Genomic DNA, 23422 nt, shown 5'->3' on the forward strand with positions numbered 1-23422 from the left:
CATCTTTGGTCTAGCCATAAAGTATTACGGGACTGTGGATCAGTTTGGTGAATACTGAAGAGATCACCTGATACTGCTCCCTCTCAAAATCTGGCCCAGACAAAAGAGGTCCTAGAAGCACTGAAGGAAACTCGAGCCACTCTCTGACACTAAAACATCCTCTCACTGGATGAGAAGGGACAGTAGGGATGCGAGATGCTCTTGACTAAAACGACTGTCATCACCTCCTACCCTAAAACATAAGTCTGGTTACCATTTTTTTTTTCTTTTTAAATAAATATGTTTGACTCAACCAAGCCATTGGCCACTATCTAGCCTCCTATCTGAAACTAAATTAATTAAGAAACTGTTTAAGAGTATCCTTCAACTTCAGTTGTCCATTACTTACATTCTGTATCTCTCTTGGCAAATTTTTAAGTCAGACCATGGACTAGAAATTGTGTTGGTCATGCTGATGGCACTCAAGTACTACAGTAGTGACTGCAGTATGAATACCTCACAGGCACACACCACACAGAGTTTACTTCTGAGGAAAATTAACATACTTGAAGATACACATGCTAAGAAAAATAATTCAGATTGTGCTCTGTTTTGCTTCTGTCAAGGTTCCTCCCCGACACTGAACTTGAGGGTACAGATATGGGGACCTGCATGGACACTTCTAAGCTTAATTACTAGCTTAGATCTGGTAACACTGCCACCATCCAGAAATTTCAGTGTCTGGATCACTTTCTGTCCCCCCAAAACCTTCCCCTCCCTGGGCAGCCTTGAGAGGCTTTTTCACCAAGTTCCTGGTGAACACCGATCCAACCCCTTGGATCTTAACACAAGGAAAAAAAAATCAATCAAGTTCTTAAAAAGAAAGCTTTTAATTAAAGAAAGAAAGGTTAAAATTATCTCTGTAAAATCAGGATGGAAAATACTTTACAGGGTAATCAGATTAATATAGCCCAGGAACCCCCTCTAGTCTTAGGTTTAAAGTTACAGCAAACAGAGGTAAAATCCTCTCAGCAAAAAGGAACATTTACAAGTTGAGAAAACAAAAATAAGACTAACTCGCCTTGCCTGGCTATTACTTACAAGTTTGAAACATGAGAGACTGATTCAGAAAGATTTGGAGAGCCTGGATTGATGTCTGGTCCCTCTTAGTCCCAAGAGCGAACAACCCCCAAAACAAAGAGCACAAACAAAAGACCTCCCTCCACCAAGATTTGAAAGTATCTTGTCCCCTTATTGGTCCTCTGGTCAGGTGTCAGCCAGGTTTACTGAGCTTCTTAACCCTTTACGGGTAAAAGAGACATTAACCCTTAACTATCTGTTTATGACAGCTTCTTTGTTATGTATCAAAACAGGCCTGAAAGTTTTTTGTTTTGGTTTTTTTTTAATGCTAGAAACTCAGGTGCTGCCTACCTGTTTCGCCAAAAAGATTCTATGGGAGATCAAAAATACCAATTAAGTGAAACCAGAGCAACTAAAAGGTAAAGTGCTTTTAATCAGACTGTAAATAACTGAGTTATAAAGGAGTTTTTACATATATATATATATATATATATACACTGTATATATACAGTCGAACCCATTTATCTCGACCTCGGTTAACTTGCCAATCCTATTAACTCGAGGTTTTACAAGTGGAACCGCCAAACTCCCTCTTTATCTTATGGGTTTCTCCTCCGTTATGTCGATTTGCCCAACCCTAATATCTCGAGCCCGGCTCCCCGCGTCCCCAGCCGCCCGCTCCCTGGCTCTCCAGCCGCGCGGTTCCCCAGCCGCCCGCTCCCCGCGTCCCCAGCCGCCCGCCCGCCCCCGCATACCCGCTCCCTGCCCGTCCCCGCCAGCCCGTCCCCGCATACCTGGTCCCTGCCCGTCCCCGCCCGGCCCCGCATACCTGGTCCCCGCTTTGCCTGCCGCCTGCCCGCCCGGCTCCGCTTCGCCGGTCCCCGCTTTGCCGCCCGCCCCTCCGCCCGGCTTCGCTTCGCTTCGCCGCCCGCCCGGCCCCGCATACCCGGTCCCTGCCCGTCGCCGCCCGCCCGGCCCCGCATACCCGGTCCCTGCCCGTCCCCGCCAGCCCGCCCCGCATACCCGGTCCCTGCCCGTCCCCGCCAGCCCGCCCCGCATACCCGGTCCCTGCCCGTCCCCACCCGTCCCCGCATACCTGGTCCCCGCTTTACCTGCCGCCTGCCCGCCCGGCTCCCCTCCGCCCGGCTTCGCTTCGCCACCCGCCCGGCCCCGCATACCCGGTCCCTGCCCGTCGCCGCCCGCCCGGCCCCGCATACCCGGTCCCTGCCCGTCGCCGCCCGCCCGGCCCCGCATACCCGGTCCCTGCCCGTCCCCGCCAGCCCGCCCCGCATACCCGGTCCCTGCCCGTCCCCGCCCGTCCCCGCATACCTGGTCCCCGCTTTACCTGCCGCCTGCCCGCCCGGCTCCGCTTCGCCGGTCCCCGCTTTGCCGCCCGCCCCTCCGCCCGGCTTCGCTTCGCCGCCCACCCGGCCCCGCTTACCCGGTCCCTGCTTCGCCTGCCGCCCGGCCCCGCTTACCCGGTCCCTGCTTCGCCTGCCGCCCGGCCCCGCTTACCCGGTCCCACTTCGCCTGCCGCCCGGCCCGCTTACTGGGTCCCGCTTCTTTGGCTGCCCGGCTCCGGGTCCCCGTCCACGGCCGCCCGGCCCCGCTTCCCCGTCCCGCTTCGCTGGATCCAGCCACGTGCAGGCACCGCGGTAAGGGGGCAGGGAGGGGGTGTTGGAGAGAGGGCAGGGGAGTTCAGGGGTGGGGGGGTGGATAGGGGTTTATCTCGATCATCGGTTATCTGGACTATTTTTGGCAAACCCCTAGGCCGGCGACATAACAGGGTTCACACACATACATATACACACACACTTACTTAAAGAGAGAGAGAGTTAGAAGGAATGATCTTTGTTACAGATGAAACCTCCTGCCCCTTCATTTAGTGGCTAAGAAAATTCCCATTCTAGTCCTCCATTTTTCCAGGGAGACCACCAGAAATGGTATGTTTAAAGATAAAATAAGTAGCTAGAGAAATGTTCAGAAAAAGCTAAACACACAGGTGGATGTCAGTATGCCCTGTACAGTAAGAGTCATTCTGGCATATACCAGGCCTCTATTTACAGACTTTCACCCTGATCCTGCAATGAATTATGCACGAGCAGCTCCAGCACAGAACCTCATGCAAATTAATAGGGCCCATGTGCAAGGCACTGCAGGATCGGGGCCTTATTGTTTCAAAGTTTTAAATAGGTGGTACTTAACAAGTACTCTGTTGGCATGAAGCTGCTAGTTTCAGGAAAGCTACTTCAATTCTGTTTGTTTTTAGAATAATAAGTTTGTCTTTACCAGGTACTCTGCATTTCAACTGCTCTCTCTCATGGCTTTAAATGCATGATTTAAATAAGATGTCTGTGGCATGCAGCACACACATATTCTCTTCCCCTTCATAGGAGGATGTTCAATATCCTAAAGAGTGGGAAGTAGCTTACAAGTTTTGTTACAATGCATTTAGTAAAAATGAATAAACTAAGAAATCTAGTGCAATGTAGGAGAGCTGGAGGCCACTAAGCACACACTTAAGCTTGCATTAAGTAATTCAATTATTTAAAAAACAAAACCCCACAACCTTCCCCCCCCCCAACTTACTGTCTTTTCATCGTTTTCAAAAGCTTCTCTTGCTTCCTCATAGGTACAGTTTTCTTCTATGCACTCACGCTTTATGTTCCCTTGCTTTAGCTCTTCCAAAAATCCATTGGCTCTTGGGTATCTTTTTAACAGAGAGTTGGCTTTGTTTTCGGTCAGGAACACTGAAAAGATGAAGAGAACACAAAGGTCACTTCTGAAAATATTGTCTGGATACATTCCCAAAAGTTCAGAATAAAACTGCCCAAAAGAAAATAATTTGTTGTCTGGAGAGAGATTTTTCAAAGCATTCTCCTTACTTTAAAAAAAAAAAAATTATGAAGGCTCCTCCAAGTGTTGCTGGCTATTAAAAATACTTTTGCATAGACTTCTGAGTATTATAGGTACAGTGCCACAGATTGTTTAAGTGCAACTCACTTAGCACAACATCCCTATTCAGAACACTTAAGATCACGTTTAACCTAAACTCTGAAGTCAGTGGGACTTAAGCACGTGTTATAAACACCAACTTGATTAAAGATGAATTTAAGCACCCACTTAAATGCTTCCTTTCAGGGCTACAGGGAACAAATGGTACATGGCTGTGAACTCCCCCTCCAAAAAGTACTTATGACTATGTGGGGGCATCATATCTGAAATTCTCACAAGTGTTATCAATAATATGTTTCTGCATAATACCTAGTGAGAATCACACTCCAGAATGGCTGACCTTTTTTCAAATAGAAGGTCTACACATTCTCTTATGCAACACTGAACTTCACTAGTTACCATGGCATTAAAGAAACTAACTGTACCTATAACATTTAAGTTACATTTTAATTTGTTCGACTTGAGCAGTGTACATCTTTCCTAGTAAATCTTTAGGTTCAGGGGTAGCAAAAATGTGAGTAATTTCCTTTTAAAATAATTTAATATGTGAATATTAAACCCCAGGATACCAAAAAGCCAGGAGTAGAGTTGCATGCCTGATCTCAATATGAAATCGCATGTGAATCAAATATTTATCTACAGAAATAATCAGTTAGATGCAAGACAGGAATTTACATATGCAAATACACAATTAGCACACAATCTCAGTAACTGTGAACACAAGTAAAAATAAATTGGACATGAGATCCTGATTGAGAATCAAGCCCTCAATGCGATTTTAAGCACAAAATACAAGATCCAGCTTTTTCTGCTGACATTCCCTACTGTTCTACATCACATGCTAACAGCAAAATAGAGTTTACAAAAAACATTATTCAGCTGAAGTGTGTGACACTGCAAGTTTCACTATCTCTCCGGAAAAACAACAGTGTGGAAAACCAGAGAACAGGAAAGAAAGGAAATGGCAGACAATAGTCATTCATTAGGAATTTGCCAAATGAAAATAGATGTTGCTTCCGCATTTCCAGAAGGATCAAGTTTTCTTAAAAGTTCAACTGACAGACATTGGAAAAAGTTTAAAGATTTTGAGCTCCAACATTTCCATGATGATTTTTCATCCTTCAACTCGAGCTGTTGATTAATTGCAATTAATTCACGTGATTAACTAAAAAAATGAATAGCAATTAATCGCAGTTTTAATTGCACTGTTAAACAATAGAATACCAGTTGAAATGTATTAAGGATTTTTGGATGTTTTTCTACATTTTCAAATATATTGATTTCAACAACAACACAATACAAAGGGTACAGTGCTCACTTTATATTATCTTTTATTACAAATACGTGCACTGTAAAAATAAGAAATGTGAATTGAAAAATACTCTTATACAAGTACTGTATTGCAATCTCTATCACAAAAGTGCAAGTTACAAATGTAGGGGTTGGGGTTTTTTTGCTATATAACTACACTCAAAAACAAAACAACATAAGACTTTAGAGCCAACAAGTCCACTCATGCCCTTGCTGAAGACGCTCATTAAAAAAAAAATTGTTAATTAAATTTGTGACTGAACTCCTTGGGGGAGAATTGTATGTCTCCTGCTCTGTGTTTTACCCGCATTCTGCCATATATTTCGTGTTATGGCTGTCTCGGATGACGACCCAGCACATGTTGTTCATTTTAAGAACACTTTCACTGCAGATTTGACAAAATGCAAAGAAGACACTAATGTGAGATTTCCAAAAACAGCTACGGCACTGGACCCAAGGTTTAAGAATCTGAGGTGCCTTCTGAAATCTGAGAGGGACGAGGTGTGGCGCATGCTTTCAGAAGTCTTAGAAGAGCAACACTCTGATGCGGAAACTACAGAACCCGAACCACCAAAAACAAAAATCAACCTTCTGTTGGTATCATCTGACTCAGATGATGAAAATGGATGTGCATCAGCTTGCACTGCTTTAGATCGTTATCAAGCAGAAACCATCATCAGCATGGATACATGTCCTGTGGAATGGTGGGCGAAGCATGAAGAGACATGAATCTTTACTGCAGCTGGCACGTAAATATCTTGCAGCACTGGCTAAAACAGCCCCCCCCCCGCCACGGCTCCCAGCACTTCCTGCCCACCAGCAGCTCCGCCGATCAGCGCCTCCCCGTCCCTTCCTCCCAACCAGCTGTTTTGTGGCATGCAGGAGGCTTGGGGGGGGGGTAGGTGGGAGGAGCGAGGGCACGGGAGGCTCAGGGGAGGGAAGAGGTGGAGTGGAGGTAGGGCTGGTGGCAGAGCCAGGGGTTGAGCAGTGAGCATCCCCTGGCACATTGGAAAGTTGGTGCCTGTAGCTTCAGCCCCAGAGTCGGTGCCTATGCAACGAGCCACATATTAACTTCTGAAGAGCCACATGTGGCTCCAGAGAGACAGGGTGGCCACCCCTGATTTACAGCATTAAACCAAGACTATGGAAAAAACAAAACTGTTTTTATCATTTGTATTGTTTGCTCCCCATTTTGGTATTCCATAAAAAAATATTAGCTGCAGAAGATAATGAAAACAAACAAGAGCTAGATGGACACAGCCAGCTAGTTTTCGGGTTCATAATAGAACAAGAGTCTAGGGGTTGGGAAGAGAGAGGAGTTAATACCAGAAATCACCAAGAAATATAAATATTCAAGTAAACAAACTCAGTCTGGAATATATTCTACCAAAAGTGTGTATTACCACCTAATAGGTCAACTACACTTAGTACAGTGAGCACATTTTTACTTTAATGGAACTTTTCAAATCTAGATTCCTAGGAAAAAGAACAATAACTTATGTATTTAACTTTGGAGAAGGAAGGGCACAAAAAGGAATCCCATATTCCCCGCTATCTCTAGTTACTTATTAATTCCCAGTGCTATTATTAAATATATATATTTGCAATAAGAGCTCACTCGCTTTATAATATAACTGACTTTATTGTCCCTTTTATTTGTGGTTTTTCTACTGCCATGGAAATCAGCGTAATGCCATAAATTTGGCATTACGACTTTCACTTGTATATTCTTAAGTGAAAGTGGGCTGTGAAACAAATATCAAGAACTGGCAAATGTGACATTCACGCATTATGAAAACCTGGAGAGTACGCAGGGTTTGCTTTCTGCCCTATTTGAAAGCTTCCCTGCACATTAAGACCATAGAGCAAGTGCTAAAAAGGTCACTTACACATGCTGAAAGAATGAAGTTGCACCATAACCAGCATCCACATTCTATGTGTGTCACATAATCCAAATTATGTCAATCCCATTTCAGCCCAAGCAGACGGCATTACTTTCACCTCCTCGCCAGTCTGTATGTCTGTGCAGACTTGTCAACAGCAGTAGCACTCTCTGCACAGCATGCTAGGAAATAGTAACTGGAAATATTGATCCCAGTGAAAGGTAGAAGTGAGCAGGCATCCAGTTGAATTCCTAGTGGACTTGAGATGTTTTCATTATTTGCCATATGTTGGAACATTTTTAAATAGTGCATATTTTTTACATTTAATTGTATTAACTTACACTACTGTATAGTTTCTGGGTTCTGCTCATTCTGGAAGTCCCTGTTGTAAGTTACAACGCCGTATACATTTAATAATCACCACTGAAATGGACACCAACAAAAATCTGTCAGGCAGATGGAATTTTTCTAGATCCTCACAAAGCTGTGTTTATCAACAAAACAAGTCAATTTATTTAATACTTGCTTCTTATGATTTCTTTAAGAAATCAAGGTCTAGTACTCCCATACCACCACAGCTCAGAGTGGTGGAAAGGAAGAACCTGTAATTCAAAAGCAGAATGAGTGTAACTCAGAAGTGCTTTTTTTCTTGCTTTGCAGTTTTTTGATGGTCCCCTGGAGAGACTCCCCACCCCCAGCCTTTACATTTTTATACACATATGTTTTACATGTGGACTTGATAGGGGAGTGGGTGCCATAGGAGTGGAGCTGTAAGAGAGGGAGTTTTGAGTGAAGGCATGGGGATGATCAGGGATAATGAACAGGAGGATGTAGGGTTGTAGGTGTGTGTGGGAGGAAGGGGACAGAGTGGGGCCTGAACTAAAGGGGTTCAGAGTTGAGGAAAAAGAACTCCACTCTAGCCATAAGTAGTTCATGAGAATACAGATCCTAGCCCCTACATTTCTCACCCTTTAGCCCACTGCAACCAAGAAGCCGAAGCAGCAATACCACTGGTATTCTTCAAGGCAGGGGTCCCTCAGCACAGAGGAACTGAGCTCCCGCTAGTCTCCTCTCTGCACAAGCACCTATTTTCCTGCCTTCTCCATAACATATCCCTGCTGAACCCCACATACCAAAACAAAAACAAAAACAGGCCAATCCCCCCTTCCCACTGATGAGTCAGACTGAAAACTGCCTGTGAAAAATCAGAAATAAAAGCATTGCATTTTTAAATTGGAAACTGCAGCAGTTATAGATTTGAGCTATTCTGTACGCTAAGCTTGGTGAAACTCAGTTGGGTCATTCTTATGACTTTGGTCTAACCCCTCTTCAATTCATCAACATCCTTCTTGAATTGTGAACACCAGAAGGGGAAATAACCCCCTATGTGTTTAGTTTTAAAATTTCAGAAGTGCCTGTGTTCTGAGATCTTATCAGAATATATATGTATGTGAAGTCTGAAGCTTGTGGGGGAAAATATGCTTGTTTAGCTAGATGAATTCAAGGAAGAGAAAAGGCATGGCAAGATTTCAAAAAGGGAGGATAAGATGTTTCCCCTGCAAATTCATTTCTTCAGGGAAAAACAAAGTTTAGTGAAAATGTAATTGTCCCTAGAAGAGTTATTATGCCAAGTTTTGAAATTAAACTCAGCTAAAGTATGCCACAGAGGAAATTTAGTCCTGCTTTAAGTGGAAGTCACAACCTTAGCTATGGAGCCCATATTTCAAACCTCCAAAAATGAACGTATATATTTAGTATTTATGGTAACTATTACATGTATTCATACACTGCAAGGCCAGAACAGAGCACTGCAATCACCTAGTCTGACTTCCTGTCTAGCACAGGCAATAGAAATTCTCTAAAGTAATTCCTAGCGCATCTCTTTTAGAAAAAAGATCCAATTTTGTTTTTAAAATTGCCTGTAATACAGAATTCACTACAACCCTTGGTAAATTGATGGGTGCATTATATCAATCTCTGGCAGAAATACAGTAATTATTATTTCTCTTCAGGACCAAGCAGAAGGGAAGCTTCCTTTGAACAAGAACAAATTTTATCAAGACAAAAAAATCAACATTCCAAAAAGCTACTAGCTGAAGACAGGTTTCTGTACCAGGGCCGGCTCTAGACCCAAGCGCGGCAAGCACGCGCGTGGGGCGGCCCTTTCCCGGGGGGGCGGCAGGCTGGGCCGGCGGACCTGCCGCAGTCATGCCTGCGGGAGGTCCACCGGAGCCCCGGAACGACCGGACCTCCCGCGGGCATGACTTCGGACGGTTCGCTGGTCCCGCAGCTCGGCTGGACCTCCCGCAGGCATGACTGCGGCAGCTCCAGCGGAGCCGCCGGACCTGCGAACCGTCCGCAGCCGCGGGAGGTCCAGCCGAGCCGCGGGACGAGCGCCCCCTCCGCAGTCAGGCCCGCGGGAGGTCCGCTGCTCCCGCGGCTCCAGGGCGCCTCCCGGGCATGACTGCTTGGGGCGGCCAAAAACGTAGAGCCGCCCCTGTTCTGTACTCTTTGTTTTGGAGTGTGGTAAAGTCCTCCTTTAAACAGAATAACGATAGAAATATGGATGATCAGCATTGCTTAAGCAAACACTTACCACTGCCCATGATTATCACTGCCCAGGCAGGGAACTGGCCAATGGTGAGTCTGTAACAAAAAGAGGGGGAAAAAAAACTGCTGTCAATTTTCTTAGCCATAGACTTGCGTGTTCCATTTTATTTGACTTGGTAATTCACTGTCTTCTGTCTGTTACTACTTGGAACCACTTAAATCCTACTTTCTGTATTTAATAAAAATCACTTTTTACTTATTAACTCAGAGTATGTATTAATACCTGGGGGGTGGGGGCAAACAGCTGTGCACATCTCTCTCTATCAATCAGTGTTATAGAGGGCAAACAATTTATGACTTTACCCTGTATAAGCTTTACACAGGGTAAAACGGATTTATTTGAGGTTTGGATCCCACTGAGAGTTGGGCATCTGAGCGTTATAGACAGGAACGCTTTTGTAAGCTGCTTTCAGGCATGTAATTCAGACCCTGGGTCTGTATTGGAGCAGACGGCAGTGTCTGGCTCAGCAAGACAGGGTGCTGGATTCCCAGGCTGGCAAGGAAAGAAGGGGCAGAAGTAGTTTTGACACATCAGTTGGCAGTTCCCAATGGGGTGTCTGTGATCCAACCCATCACACTCTCCTACTAGAGTTGGAAACATCCAGAGCCTGGTGACCAAGTCTAAACTCTGCTTTGATATTTAGTGTCACCAAATAAAGCCTAATTTTAGTATTTCATGAAGAAACTATCCCACTATAACACAATTTTTGTTAAATGGTGAATGCCTCATGGGAAACTTTAAAAAAAATCATATTTAGAAGCAGTTTTATTACTACTCAAAGATATTGACATAAAATAGAATCTGGTTATGAATTCCATCTATTCTGCATAATCATTCTCTATGTAGCTTAACTTGAAATTTGTTACGCTCTCTGATGAACTTATTTATACTGTATATTCAGTATGTCACATTCAGCATAGTGAATTAAATTATTTCTGGCCCATGGATTGGAGCTACAAAGTTAGGGGAATATACAATGCCTGATCCACTGAGGATCTTCCAAAGATGACAAATTGGAGATTTAAACAAAAATCAAGAGTAGAATAAGACATGTAACATGACATTTGACCTTGGAGCAGATGTAAGCAACCCAATGTGCCTGTTATGGTCCTTGGACCCTTTAAAATGAGAGATGTAGTTGGTAGATCACATGCCTACTCCTACTCATGTGACCTACACAAACTTGCATGTAATGTGTCAGGCCTCCCAGACAGAGCAGCAGACGGGACAGACCCAGGGTCAGGGAAGGATCAGGGAAAGGGCTCTCTGCACCTGTCAGGCAGAAGACCTGGAAAAAGAGAGAAAGAGAAGCCGAGACCTGCTGGGAACAGAAGCCAGCTGGTGAAAGCTTCAGCTGTGAAGGGAGGGCTGCAAAGCCCTGGAGACAAGAGCAAAGGGACAGTCAGACTGTTTTGGGGTTCTTGGTGTCATTTTGAATCTTCGTTTCCATGTTTATAAAGAAAAAGCTTGAGTGAAAGAACTGGGAAGGTGCAGTTGCTTGGACCATGATTTCACCTTTTATGGTTGGTGTATCAGCCCACCAGCTAACGGACCCATAAATAACAAACAGCTAAACTTTTAATTAATACAGATTGTTGCATTCAGCACTTTGAAAACAAATTATGCAGGGTAATTTTAGGCCTACCACAATCTGTCCATTTATACCAAATTGCACACTAAGGCTGCCACACATTTAACACGTGTAATCAACTACCATATTTTTTAGATGTCCTGTAAGCGTTATACAACAGTTACTTACCTGTTCCTTAACTCTCTTTCTTAGAGATGTGGGTACAGATACATATTGCACTGAAGTAAACACATCTGCGTAGCAGTGTATTCTGCTCAGGTGTGTTTGTGCTTAGTACACTGGAGCTGGAGGCTTTTCCCTCCCAAGCAATACCTGTTGGGGCAGCACACATGGCCTACACACCCGCGTGGCCACCTCCAAAGTTATATAGAGCTATACATGACTTTTCCTCAGTTCCTTCACATCAGAGGAGATGGCCCAATATTCCAGTAGAGAGGGATCAGGGAATGGGTCACAGAATACACATCTGCACCCACATCTCAAAGATCAATAGTTACAGAACAGATAAGTAACTATGTTTTCTTCTTTGGGTGGTTCTAAATGTGTATTCCATGACTCACAAGCAGTAATGTACAGTGTAGGTTTCTGAATCTATTGAAATAATGAATGCAACACCACTTTGCCAACATTCACATCCATTCCGGACGCAGGTGGGAGGGTCTCAGAGGCCAGGCTTGAGCCCAGAAGTCTACACAGCAATGAAACAGCCTCGCAGCTCGAGCCCCGTAAGCCAGAGTCGGCTGACATGGGCCAGCTGCAGGTGTTTCTTTGCTGTATAGACATAACCTCACAAGCCAGGCCAGGGGATGGAGGCTGTTTGGGTCTGAATGTAGTATTCAGACTTCTTCTGTGACAGTAGGTCTTGAAGGAGAAGCAGAGTATGAAAAGGTTAAACTGAAAGATTGTGAAGGTCCAAAAAACAGCACTGTCTTGGCCAGGCCAGGGCTGTAAGGATTAACCTGATGTGGCCTAGTTTGTCTGTGAATGACTTGTGGAGCCAGAGGGATTGGGGAAACACATACATTAATCCCAGTCCTCACTCCAACATGAAGGCATCAGTGAACAAGCCCAGACTGTGGTCCCCTTGAGAATAAAATTGGTGATGCCTCTTGCTGTCTTTTGTAGCAAACAAGTTGACTGCAGGAATGCACTCGCCCGAACAATACACCTCAAGAGGCTGGTTTTGAGAGACCACCCATGACTTGGAGAATCTCCTCCAGAGGAAGTCAGCTAGCTGATTCTGAGCATCAGGTAAGTGTGCAGCTATAGGAGTGATGTCCTCTGTGATGCAAAATTCCCAAAAAGCTCATTGCCACTTGGCAAAACTGATCAGATATGGCATTACTAGTCAACATTTGGACCAGCAAGCCCTTGACATGAGGGAGAAAGGATTGGGACAAGCTGTGCAAACTGCCCACAGCTCAAGGACATTGATATGAAGATTCAGCTCCTGTTCTGCCTAGAGGAGATGGCCTTGTATACTCTGTTACATAAGTAAAAGAAGCCATGTGACCTAGCAACTTAAGACAAGTCCAAGCAGTGCCAGAGGGGTGAAACCTGACAGACATGAATAAGTTGTAAATCATTTGAAATTACTGTTGGGGAACAGTGGTCAAACTCAGAATCAAATAGAGCCCAATGAACTCAAGTCTCCAAGAAAGTAAGAGTGTTGAAATTTTCCTGTTCAAAATGAGTCCCAGATGGCTGAACACGCAGATGATGAACCTGACATGGCAATGAACCTTGTCCTGGGATGACCCTTGAACTAGCCAATCAAATTAAGGGAAGACATGGATTCTGTTCTTATTTAAAAAGGCCGCTATGCATATGGTGACTACATGAGGCACTGATCACAGGCCAGGGAAGTACCGTATACTGATAATGGCAGCCTTCTATCACAAATCTGAGGAATTTCCTGTGACTTGACAACGCTGTCATGTGAAAGTATGCATCTCAAAGATCGAGGGCAGCATACCAATAGTTACAATCTAGGGACAGAAGAATCAATGTGGAACCTTGTTTGCTGAACTTGTTGAGAGTCTGAAAATCCAATAGGGGAATCAGTCCTCCCTAAGACTTGAGGATCAGAAAATAGCAGGAGTAGAAAAACTGGCCCTTGAAACTGCAGAGGAATTTCCTCCACAGTCCTTCAGGCAAGCAGAGTCCAAACTTCTTGAAGGAGTACTGTGACCCAGGGACCTCTCACTGCTAACCGGCAGAGAGCACAAGGGCTGCATAGGGTTTTACAGAGATTCCCGGTCAGATATATGCAGAATAATTCAAAGAGTGACATGTTCGGTCTCTAACCCACTGGTAGTCGTAATCATTGTGAAATATATGTTCATATAATATTTAAGAAGTTATGTATCTATATTGAAAATTATGTTCTCGGGTCTTGGATTTAAGGCAGGTCCACTAGGAAGTGATATGCTTTGCACGTGTTCCTTTCCAGTAGGCGGTAACAGACACTATCTAGTCATGTGGACTGTATGCCTCACATTGTAGGCCTATTTGCATACTTAGACACACACAGAAAAGAGACTGCAAAGTCTAAGAGGAAATTCACAGAATAAAAACAAACAGCACAAAGCATCCTGTCTAAGACTAAAGACAAAGGATTGTTAGTGTATATCTGGGGGGGTACAAGGAAAAACACACAGGAGGAAATACACTCCTCCTTCACCGAGGAGACAAGCTGACACAGTATCACTCTCACGAAAGGAAGATTACAGCCAAGCCTGGCTGCAAAACACTGCAAGGACTCTGGCTGACTATTACTCTCATGTCATAGAGTATCTAATTATTTAAGTCTAGGCGCTAGAATGAGGGAAGTTCCCTTGAGGGAAGTACTTGTCCTGCAGAACGGACCCCAGGTGAAGGGCAGATGGCAGCAAGGTATCTCAGAATCCTGGGTTCCCTCAGGAAGCATTACAGTTACAGACTCATAAGATGGGTCTCTGAAAAGGGGTAGGGAAGGATGGTGGGCAGGAGGAATGGAGATTACCTCCTCTTCTGAGGCTTACGTCTCCTTGTCGAGATGTCATGTTGCCTCAGAGAATAGAAGAGCTGTCTCTTTGTTGAATATTGCAGTGGAGGCTTATAGTCTCATTGCTTGTTGGCTGGATAGACTCCCAGGGAGCGGAGGGTAGCAAGTGAATCTTTAGAGGAGTGCAACACCTCATTGGCCTTATCTGAAAACAAAAGACGGACAATCAAAAGATAGGTCTTTAATAGATGGTTATATATCTGCTGTTAAACTGGAATTACATGACCAGGATGCCCATCTCATAATTGCAGAGGCCCTCGCCCTGGAGGAAGCATCTGCAATGTCAAGAACGGATTGGAGTGAGGTCTTTGCAACCAGCCAACCCTCTGCTAGGACAGCCAGGAACTCATCTGGACTGCCAAATGGCACAAAAGAGATGGCCTCCCTCCTGAGAAAAACCATACTCTGCTAACAGAGCTTGTTAGTTCACTATTCTCATCTGGAGTGAGGCACTAGAATAAATGTTTCTTCCTAAAAAGAGTCCAGTCTTTTAGGTTCTTTTTCCTTTGGAGTCAACTTAAATCTTCCTTCCGGTGGTCTCTCATTAATGGCCACAATGATTAGGAAGTTTGACACTGGGTGAGAGTAAAAACACTCAAATCCCTGCGATGGGACATGGTTTGGCTAGTCCATATGTTTAGCTATGGGGGACAGTAACTTTGCTGTACACCAAAAGACAATGCCATTAATCAGGTAGTCTGTCCTTCCTGGAGTCATTGCCTGAAGGATGTCAAATAACTTGTAGATATTTTCCCCATACCAGCTAAGCTTGGAAACCCAAAGCTGTAGCCAGTCTCCTAAATAGGTCTTGGTAGGATTTAAAATCCTCTGGGACTGGAGACTCACCTGAACCTAAGACCACTGAGTCATCCGAAGAGGACAAGGACAGAATTCCTGGAACTGATGGTATCCCCTGAGGGAAAAGTTAATCCACCAGCAAGGGCTCATCCAGAGGTGGTTCGGGAAGACAAGCAGCATCCTAAATCTGCAGAGGTCATTCTGAGGGTAGCCACTTTTTGTAAGGTCGACCAATCTTCCCTTCGGCTGGAGGCAGAGAGCTAGATCTGTGGGAGCAAGGAATACCCCACAGAGGCCACTGTAAGAGTATATTAAGTAGGAAGCCAAGACATACTCTGCCAGGATGGCCTATTCTTGCCATAGAGCAGTTCTGCTTTCAGTACCAATGTTGTCCTTCAATTGCACATTTGGATGACTTGTGCAATCTTTCAATGCAGTGACAGAGATGAGTTGCAGGACTCAGAATTGGAGTAGAAGGAAGCCTCTCTGTAAGCAGCGGGCATTGATGGTGCCCATTCCAGTGAAGCCACTGGATAACCCAACTTGTCCATTGGGAGAAGGGCATGGTCAGTACAAGTGGCAGAACCACAGTCGATACCACAAATGCATTTCAAGAGGTTGAAGTCCTAATAGAAGTGTTTGGTGCTGAGAAAAGGTCCGCTGCCTGTGAATACGACATAGTAGGTCCCCACTCAATGAACCCCTCAGTACAGAGGTCACAGGACCGAGCGGGGTACCAGTGCTAGCCCAGCAGGTACATGAACAGCTGGTTTTTCATCAGTACTGAAACTGTCAGCACTAGTCATCTCTGTCCCAAAGCAGAAGAGGTCAGGGGGCCCAGAAATACCGGAGGTACTAGTGCTACACCTACTTCGTGTCATTGGAGAGTCTGGTACAGATAGAGCACGTCTGTTGCTGCTGCATATGCTGGTGGGGTTGTCGATACCAAAAGTGATATAATCACAGCAGCATGCAGAGGTACGGGACTAGACAGCCATCCCACAGCCGGTTGTGGAGTCAGTAGAATGGTGCAAGGATCCTCCTGCCTCTGTACTAGGGAGACATAGGGTAGAGCCAAGCCGCCAAACCGAGTCCTTAGGTCTTGACAACATTGAGATCCTTTCTTCAATGAAGAGGAGGATGGATTTCTTTTCAATTTCAGATGGCTCTGATCTGTTCTGTGCTTCCTCTTTTGAGGGATCCCAGGAGATGATGAATGAAACCTTCCCCTTCTTTAGGAAGAATCAGAGTCTAGGGGGTCTGTCCAAAACTCCCATACAGGTAGAGGATGCCTGCGGGTGACAGACCGAGTGGTCAAAAGAGGGTCCCAGTCCTGAAGTAGGCCTCAGACTGATCCACTAGGTGCTGCTTCAGGCATAGCTCTCTAGAAATGCATATTCTTTATATTTAAAGGGACACTATACTTTTATTTAAAATGTCTTTTACCAAAGCACAGTAAGCAGCATATGTGGGGGTCACTACTGCAAACAGAAATCCCATACAATGGGCAGTGTTTGAAACCTGGGGAATGCTGCATAACATGTGTGCTCAGCACCGGACACGAACCATAGAACTACCTAAACTAACAAACAAAAAACACTAAACTACAGGTTCTAACTGCTATTTATACTAACAGAGTCTCAATAACTAACTGATGCACAGAAAAAAAAAATCAAGAAGCAAAACCTAGACGGGGAGCTCCAACTCAGGCAACTGGCAGTAAGAAGGAACTGAGGGGTCATCAGCATGGCACTACTCTATATAGTCTTGGGAGAGGCCACAAGGAGTCTTCAGGTGCATGCACCATCCTGATAGGTATCATTGCAGGAAAAAAGTCTCCAGCTCTGGTGTGCTAGGTCCAAACACATCTGACCTAGAATACACGTCCACTCAGGGGTGTTCACTAACCTGGAATACACGTCTGCCATTCGAAGAACAACACTGTTTGAAGTTAATGCTACACTGAGAGAATGGATATTGTTACCTACTCAGCTCTTTTCAGTTTAAGACATGTCACATCATTGCTTATTAGGTAGGTTACCTTCAAAACCTTAAGAAAGAAGCCTTGCATTCTATAGAATCTCTGGCTTTGGCTACACTTAGCGCTTCAAAGCGCTGCTGCGGCAGTGCTGCCGCGGCAGCACTTTGAAGTGTAAGTGTAGTCAAAGCACCAGCGCTGGGAGAAAGCTCTCCCAGCGCTGTCCGTACTCCACCTCCCTGTGGGGAATAACAGACAGCGCTGGGAGCCGCGCTCGGGCTTTGACTACACTGGCGCTTTGCAGCGCCGCAATTTGCAGCGCTGGAGGGGGTGTGTTTTCACACCCTGCTGCAGCGCTGCAAATTTGTAAGTGTAGCCAAGCCCTGAATCTATGACAGATAAATACATTAAGATGAGGGTTTGAAGCCTCTGTTGTGTATCAATATACTTTCTATCTTACATCCAATCAACAGCAAGGGCACTATATTCTGCAAGTCTCCCTAGTTAGCAGTGGATGATTTTTCCTTGTGTACGGTCCAAGGCTCTGATCCTGCAGTTTCTTGTGTCTAGGTGGATGACAGCACTTGAGCACAGTTCACAAAAAGCAATTCCACTGCAAAGGCAGAAGTCTGTCCACACACAAGAAATCATAGGATCAAGACCCAAGACCTGTCCTATCCAGGGGCAGCTCTAGCCATTTCGCCGCCCCAAGCACGACGGCACGCCACGGGGGGGCACTCTGCAGGTCGCCAGTCCCGTGGCTCCAGTGGACCTCCTGCAGACATGCCTGCGGAGGGGCCGCTGGTCCTGCGGCTTCAGTGGATCTCCCGCAGGCGTGCCTGCGGATGCTCCACCGAAGCCGCAGGACCAGGGACCCTGCGCAGGCACGCCTGCGGGAGGTCCACCGGAGCCGCCTGCCGCCCTCCCGGCGACCAGCAGAGCGCCCCCCATGGCATGCCGCCCCAAGCACGCGCTTGGCGTGCTGGGGCCTGGAGCTGCCCCTGGTCCTATCCTAAAGTTAAAAAAGCTACACACCGTGTAAAAAATATCATTCCTGTATTTTTCTTTCCCTCTTACTTGGAGCCCTTTTCATGTTCTCGCTCCTTCCCAGTCCCAACATAAAAAACAAAGCCTCTTAGGGATTTTCCAATTTAGGTCAAGGCATCTGTATACAAGCTTTCAGTCTCCAAGTATGCCAGTCTGTATCTGATATTAGTCATTAAGTCCTTTGGACTGAAGGATAAATGTACAACTTTCTTTTCATTGAGTTAGGAAACCGAGATTTGACTATTTGAAAGGCAAAAGATTATCCAAGGCCCAAAATGACCTATATTACTTGCACATACATTTTAATCACATAATAGGTATAACTAATTTTTTGTATGTTTTTCAACTATTCAAATATAGATTCTATCACATTCCCTCAATACTGCATAATATCTCCATAAATTACTATTACTGATATTTATATAGTTGTGAAATCGTTCTGAACTCTAAAACATCTCAGAATAGGTATGTCTCTGTGTTACGATTCTCTCCAAGAACTCTTTCCACTTGGCTTCCCAAAAACTCATCTCAACTCCAGCCTTCGTCACTCAGTTATCTTTACTTGGCATACAGCAGTGCTACACTGAGTTGATCAGACTCAGACGTGGGGGGATGGATGCAGGATACACCACAGCTCCAAAGTTACACAGAAACTTCTCCCTCTATATACATTACATATCTCATTGCATTGACTAAACATTGCATCATACATTTTAAGATTGGCTTGATTTCTTAGCAGGAACTAATCCCTGTACGTATGCTCCACCCACGCAGTGTGCAAGTTTTGACTTCCTCTTTACCTCATTTCTACATTCCTAATTTATTTTGTCCCTTGTTATCTAGTTCATAGTAAATAGTTCCCTGGGTGTTCTTCCTCTTATCTTAGTTAGGTAATGCATTCTCTCTCCTTAGACTATTGACATATTTGCTTATCTCATTTAGCACAAACTTTCTGTTTTGAGCCTGATCATTCATTCAACTCCCTAATTCTATCATCCAAGAAATAAGGCCTCCCTCCAAGTGTTAATTACTGATGTCACGCCAGGGTTCAGCTACTTTCCCCTGATTCTGTTTTTTTATATTAGCATTCATTTCATTTGCATTATATTCCTGTTTTTGTGCTCTTTTTTGTTAAGTTTATTACCCTGCAGCATCAGTGATTCCCATTTGCTGTTGGCGGTCATGGAGTGTTGCATTCTCCCAATCCGAGTCAGAGAGATGAGGTTCAGTCAAAGTCCCATCCAGGCTCCCCTGGCATATTGTCCTCCACGCCTAACAGTTGTGGTATCTCAGAGCACATACTGTGTTCAAGCCGTACCACCTCCTTCACTCTCTAATGACTGGTCAGGTCCAACCTCCACAACTTGTGGTCAGGTTCATCTGTGCCAAACACTATCAGAACCATCGTTTACAGCTGTGTTTATTTCACCTTGTCCATGCGTAGCTATCTTCACACTGGGATAATGCTGTTTGTAGGTCCCATTCACTATTGTACCATACTGTTCACATTATCAATTATTTAGGATTCCCTGTCCATTTTGGAATAGCTATCATTGGCACCATCGAATTATTAATTTTGTGTGATGTCCAAGGTCCAGGATCTTCTAGCTTTGCAAAATTTTCTTCCCCAATGTTATCAATTCCTTTTTCCACTAGTGTTGTTGTAAGAGTGTGGACTCACCCCTGCGGCACCTCCTGCTGGTCTCTCAGGGAATTAGTTCGATTTCCAGCCCGGAGCCCCCCTCTGCAGGTCGGTGATCTGCCACAACTGGGCCCTGTGTCCCCCCAGCCCCCATTTTCTCTGAGGTGCTGCCCCCAGCAATACCCCAACAATCTCTGTGGGTCTCCCTTCCCTGGGGAACCCCCACCACTACCCCCACCTCACCTCAGCCTGGGATACTGCCAGTCCTCACCTAGCCCACTCACTGGGGCAGACTGTAGTATAAAAGCCACTCATCACAGGCAAGGGGGTTTGACCTGCTGCCTTCTTCTACCACCCAGTACCTCTATGGGCCTGGGACCAGGCCCTGCAGCCTGGGGAGTCACCAGGCTGGAGCTCCCCTGCTCCTCTGGCTCTTCCCCAGCCCTGCTTCACTCCTAGGTACCCTCTTATTCCCCTGCAGCCAGGCTGGTCTCCCTCCACAGCTAGAGGAGAGACTCTGCTCAGCTTCTGCCTGCTCTGGCCTTCTTATAAGGCCCAGCTGCCCAGATTGGGGCGTGGCCCAGGTGTAGTTCCTTCCCCAATCAGCTTGGGCTTTTTATCCTAGCCCCGAGCCCTCTCCCAGGGCTGGCTTCTACTGTCAGGGCTGGAGCGGGTAACCACCCTGCTACAGTGGTCTAGGTACCATGCTCTGGTACTGGCTCAACACCCTGGTCCCGGCCCCGGGTTTCCTGGCCGACCTCCGGAAGGTGGTTCTGGAGTTCTTTTGGCCAGGAGTGCACTGGGTCCCTGCAGGGGTGCTCCACCTGCCCCTGGAGGAGGGAGGGCAGGGCCTGAAGTGCCTACGCACTCAGGTCCACGTCTTCCGCCTCCAGGCACTGCAGAGGCTCCTGTATGGTGCGGGTAGTCCGGCGTGGAGAGCACTGGCGCATGCCTTCCTGCGCCACTTCCGAGGGCTCCGATACGACCGGCAGCTCCTTTATCTCGATCCGAGGGGTCTTCTGCGAGACCTCTCCGGGCTGCCGGTCTTCTACCAGGACCTCCTCCGGACCTGGAAGCTGTTCTCTGCGACCAGGTCCGTGGCGGCCACTGAGGGGGCAGATCTCCTTGCAGACCCCCTGCTACACAACCCCCAGCTCCGTGTGCAGGTGGCGGAGTCCCCCGTGGTGCGCCAGAGGTTGGTCCTGGCAGAAGCTACCAGGGTCGGAGACCTCCTGGACTACGACCGGGGAGACTGGCTGGATCCCCTGACGCTCGCTCGGCGTATGGGGCTCTCCAGGCCTTGTACTCCCCGGTGCGTACTACAGGAGGTGAAGGCCGCTTTGCCACCCGCAGCTCGGGCCTACCTCGACCGGGTCCTACGTGAGGGCACGCCCCGCCCACCCCCCACCCCGAGCCCTCCAGACCTTTTCATCGGGCCCCTGCCCCGTGGACCCGCAAGCTGGCTACACGATCTGCTGCCGGGCCGCTTCCAAACTGTGCCAAGGAAACATCTCTACACGCTCGTGCTCCACACCCTTCACTTCCTCACCCTCGTGTCCCGCCCCGACACCAAGTGGCGGGACCTCTTGCCACCTTTGGAGGGTGAGGAGCCCCGGTGGGCCAGTCTCTACTCCACCCTGGTCCCGAGGCCCGCCGGGGATATCAGTTGGCGGCTCCTCCATGGGGCCGTGGGCACGGGCATGTACTTGGTGCGATTTACCCATCCCAGACACCTGCCCCTTCTGCGGCGTGAGGGAGACCCTGGCGCACGTTTACTTAGAGTGCACCAGGTTGAAGCCCCTATACCGGCTCCTCACCAATATCCTGTTACGTTTCTGGCTGCACTTTTCCCCTCACCTCCTTCTCTACGCACTCCCTATCCGTGGCCCCACAAAGTCATGGGACCTCCTGGTCAACCTCCTCGCCCTGGCTAAAATGGCCATCTACGCGACCAGGGAGAGGCGGTTGGCCAATGGAGACTCCTGCAACTGTGGGGCTTGTTTCCGATCCTTAGTCTGTTCACGTATCCGGGCGGAGTTCCTCTGGGTGGCGTCCACTGGCTCCCTTGATGCCTTCGAGGAGCAGTGGGCGCTGTCCGGGGTTCTCTGCTCCGTGTTCCCGCCAGGCTCCCTTCTTATGACCCTTTGACTGCACTCCTGTCCCTGTTCTTTTATTAGTTGTCCTCCGAAATTAGTGGGTTTCTGAGGTCCTGTAGATCCTCCCCTTAGGCTGAGAGGGGGATCCTTTAGCATTGGGCGGGCTTCCGCCCGCCCAGTTTCCCGGAAACCCAATAGATACAGTGGTCTAGATAACTGTGCTGTTTTAACAACCTCGATCACTCCCCCTGCTCTCTCTTTTCTATTCCCCGATTTACACGCATAACAAGTTTGGTACCATATATGCTGCATGCCATTGCCTGAGAAACATTATTATTCAATTAATTAATTACAGTATTTACAACTATATGAATTCATTTAATAGTTTCCACAGTGGAGTTTGCACATATTCCTAATGATTAATGCTTCCTGCTGCAAGGTTAAAGAACTAATCCCTCCTTTTTTTAAATAGCTAAACCAAATTCATTAGTTACTGAGTTAATGTTAAGGTTTAATTCCTCATGTCTTCAGAATTCCATAGGGAGACCCCAACTCCTGTGCCACCCAGTATGGTTGCCACAGTCTCTCTTCTGGCTCTACGGTTTCTGTAATGCACCTTTTTCAAATGATTTTATGGTAGAGATACTTACTTCAGGATGGGGTGTTATTTACTATTCACCACCAAAACAGCTAAAGTACAATTGTTTTGACTTAGAAAGGCACCTTTAAAAGGTGGTGCCTTTCTATAATGCATTATAGACCCATAAACTTTTAAAATCATACAGCCCTTTCCCCATTTGTCCATTTTGGACCATAGATATTATCCAAATGCACCCCTTGTAGTTCTCCCATCGCTAACAATACTACCCCAGTGTTTGACAAGACATTTTTTAGAAAGGTAAAAGAGTTTTGTTTAGCTCCAGATGGTGGCTTGTAGGAAGTATGAGCTACAAATATGTTCTCTTCCTCATGTGCTTGAGCCAGACTTCCAAGTTTAATGACTTCTGTAAATTATTTTAACTGTAGTGTTAAGTTTATTAAGCAACTCCAATAGGTGTAAAATATTTTACTGATTCAGATCTTTTAAAGCAGATTATTAGAATTGTGGGGGGTTTTTGTTTTTGTTTTTTTTTTAAATTGTGACACTGTAGCAGCCTTGGCTTGGTTTCTTAGCAGGAACCAATTCCTGTACCGCATGCTCCGTCCACACACTTCCCATGTTTTGACTCTCTCTTTACCTCATCTCTACAATCCTAACTTATTTTGTCCCTCATTATCTAGTTCGGGAGTCGGCAACCTGTGGCACACAAGCCAATTTTTGATGGCATGCAGGGCGGTAGGGTGACCAGATCACCCAGGTCAAATATCGGGACACGGGGGGGGCGGGGCGGGGGCAGAGGGGGAA

The 23422-nt window shown here is 46.3% G+C and overlaps 1 protein-coding gene across 7 annotated transcripts in view; it reads right to left on the reverse strand.

Annotated features, from left to right (window-relative positions):
• PRRG1 (proline rich and Gla domain 1) overlaps positions 1–23422 on the reverse strand; it is a 106376-nt gene that overhangs the window by 11617 nt on the left and 71337 nt on the right. For 3 of the 7 annotated variants that reach the window (XM_045020299.1, XM_045018068.1, XM_045021045.1), the window contains 2 exons: positions 9805–9854; positions 3649–3809 (listed from right to left, as the gene is read on the reverse strand). In XM_045020299.1, coding sequence (XP_044876234.1) covers positions 3649–3809; positions 9805–9814 — 171 coding nt within the window. In that variant the 5' untranslated portion in view covers positions 9815–9854. Of the gene's footprint in view, positions 1–3648; positions 3810–9804; positions 9855–14414; positions 14602–15302; positions 15508–19423; positions 19937–19960; positions 20034–23422 lie in introns of those variants that run through there. The other 4 variants (XM_045019656.1, XM_045018880.1, XM_045021858.1 and 1 more) reach the window with 4 other exon arrangements.

This window comes from Mauremys mutica, chromosome 1 (genome assembly GCF_020497125.1).
Source record: "Mauremys mutica isolate MM-2020 ecotype Southern chromosome 1, ASM2049712v1, whole genome shotgun sequence".
Lineage (NCBI taxonomy): Eukaryota > Metazoa > Chordata > Testudines > Geoemydidae > Mauremys > Mauremys mutica.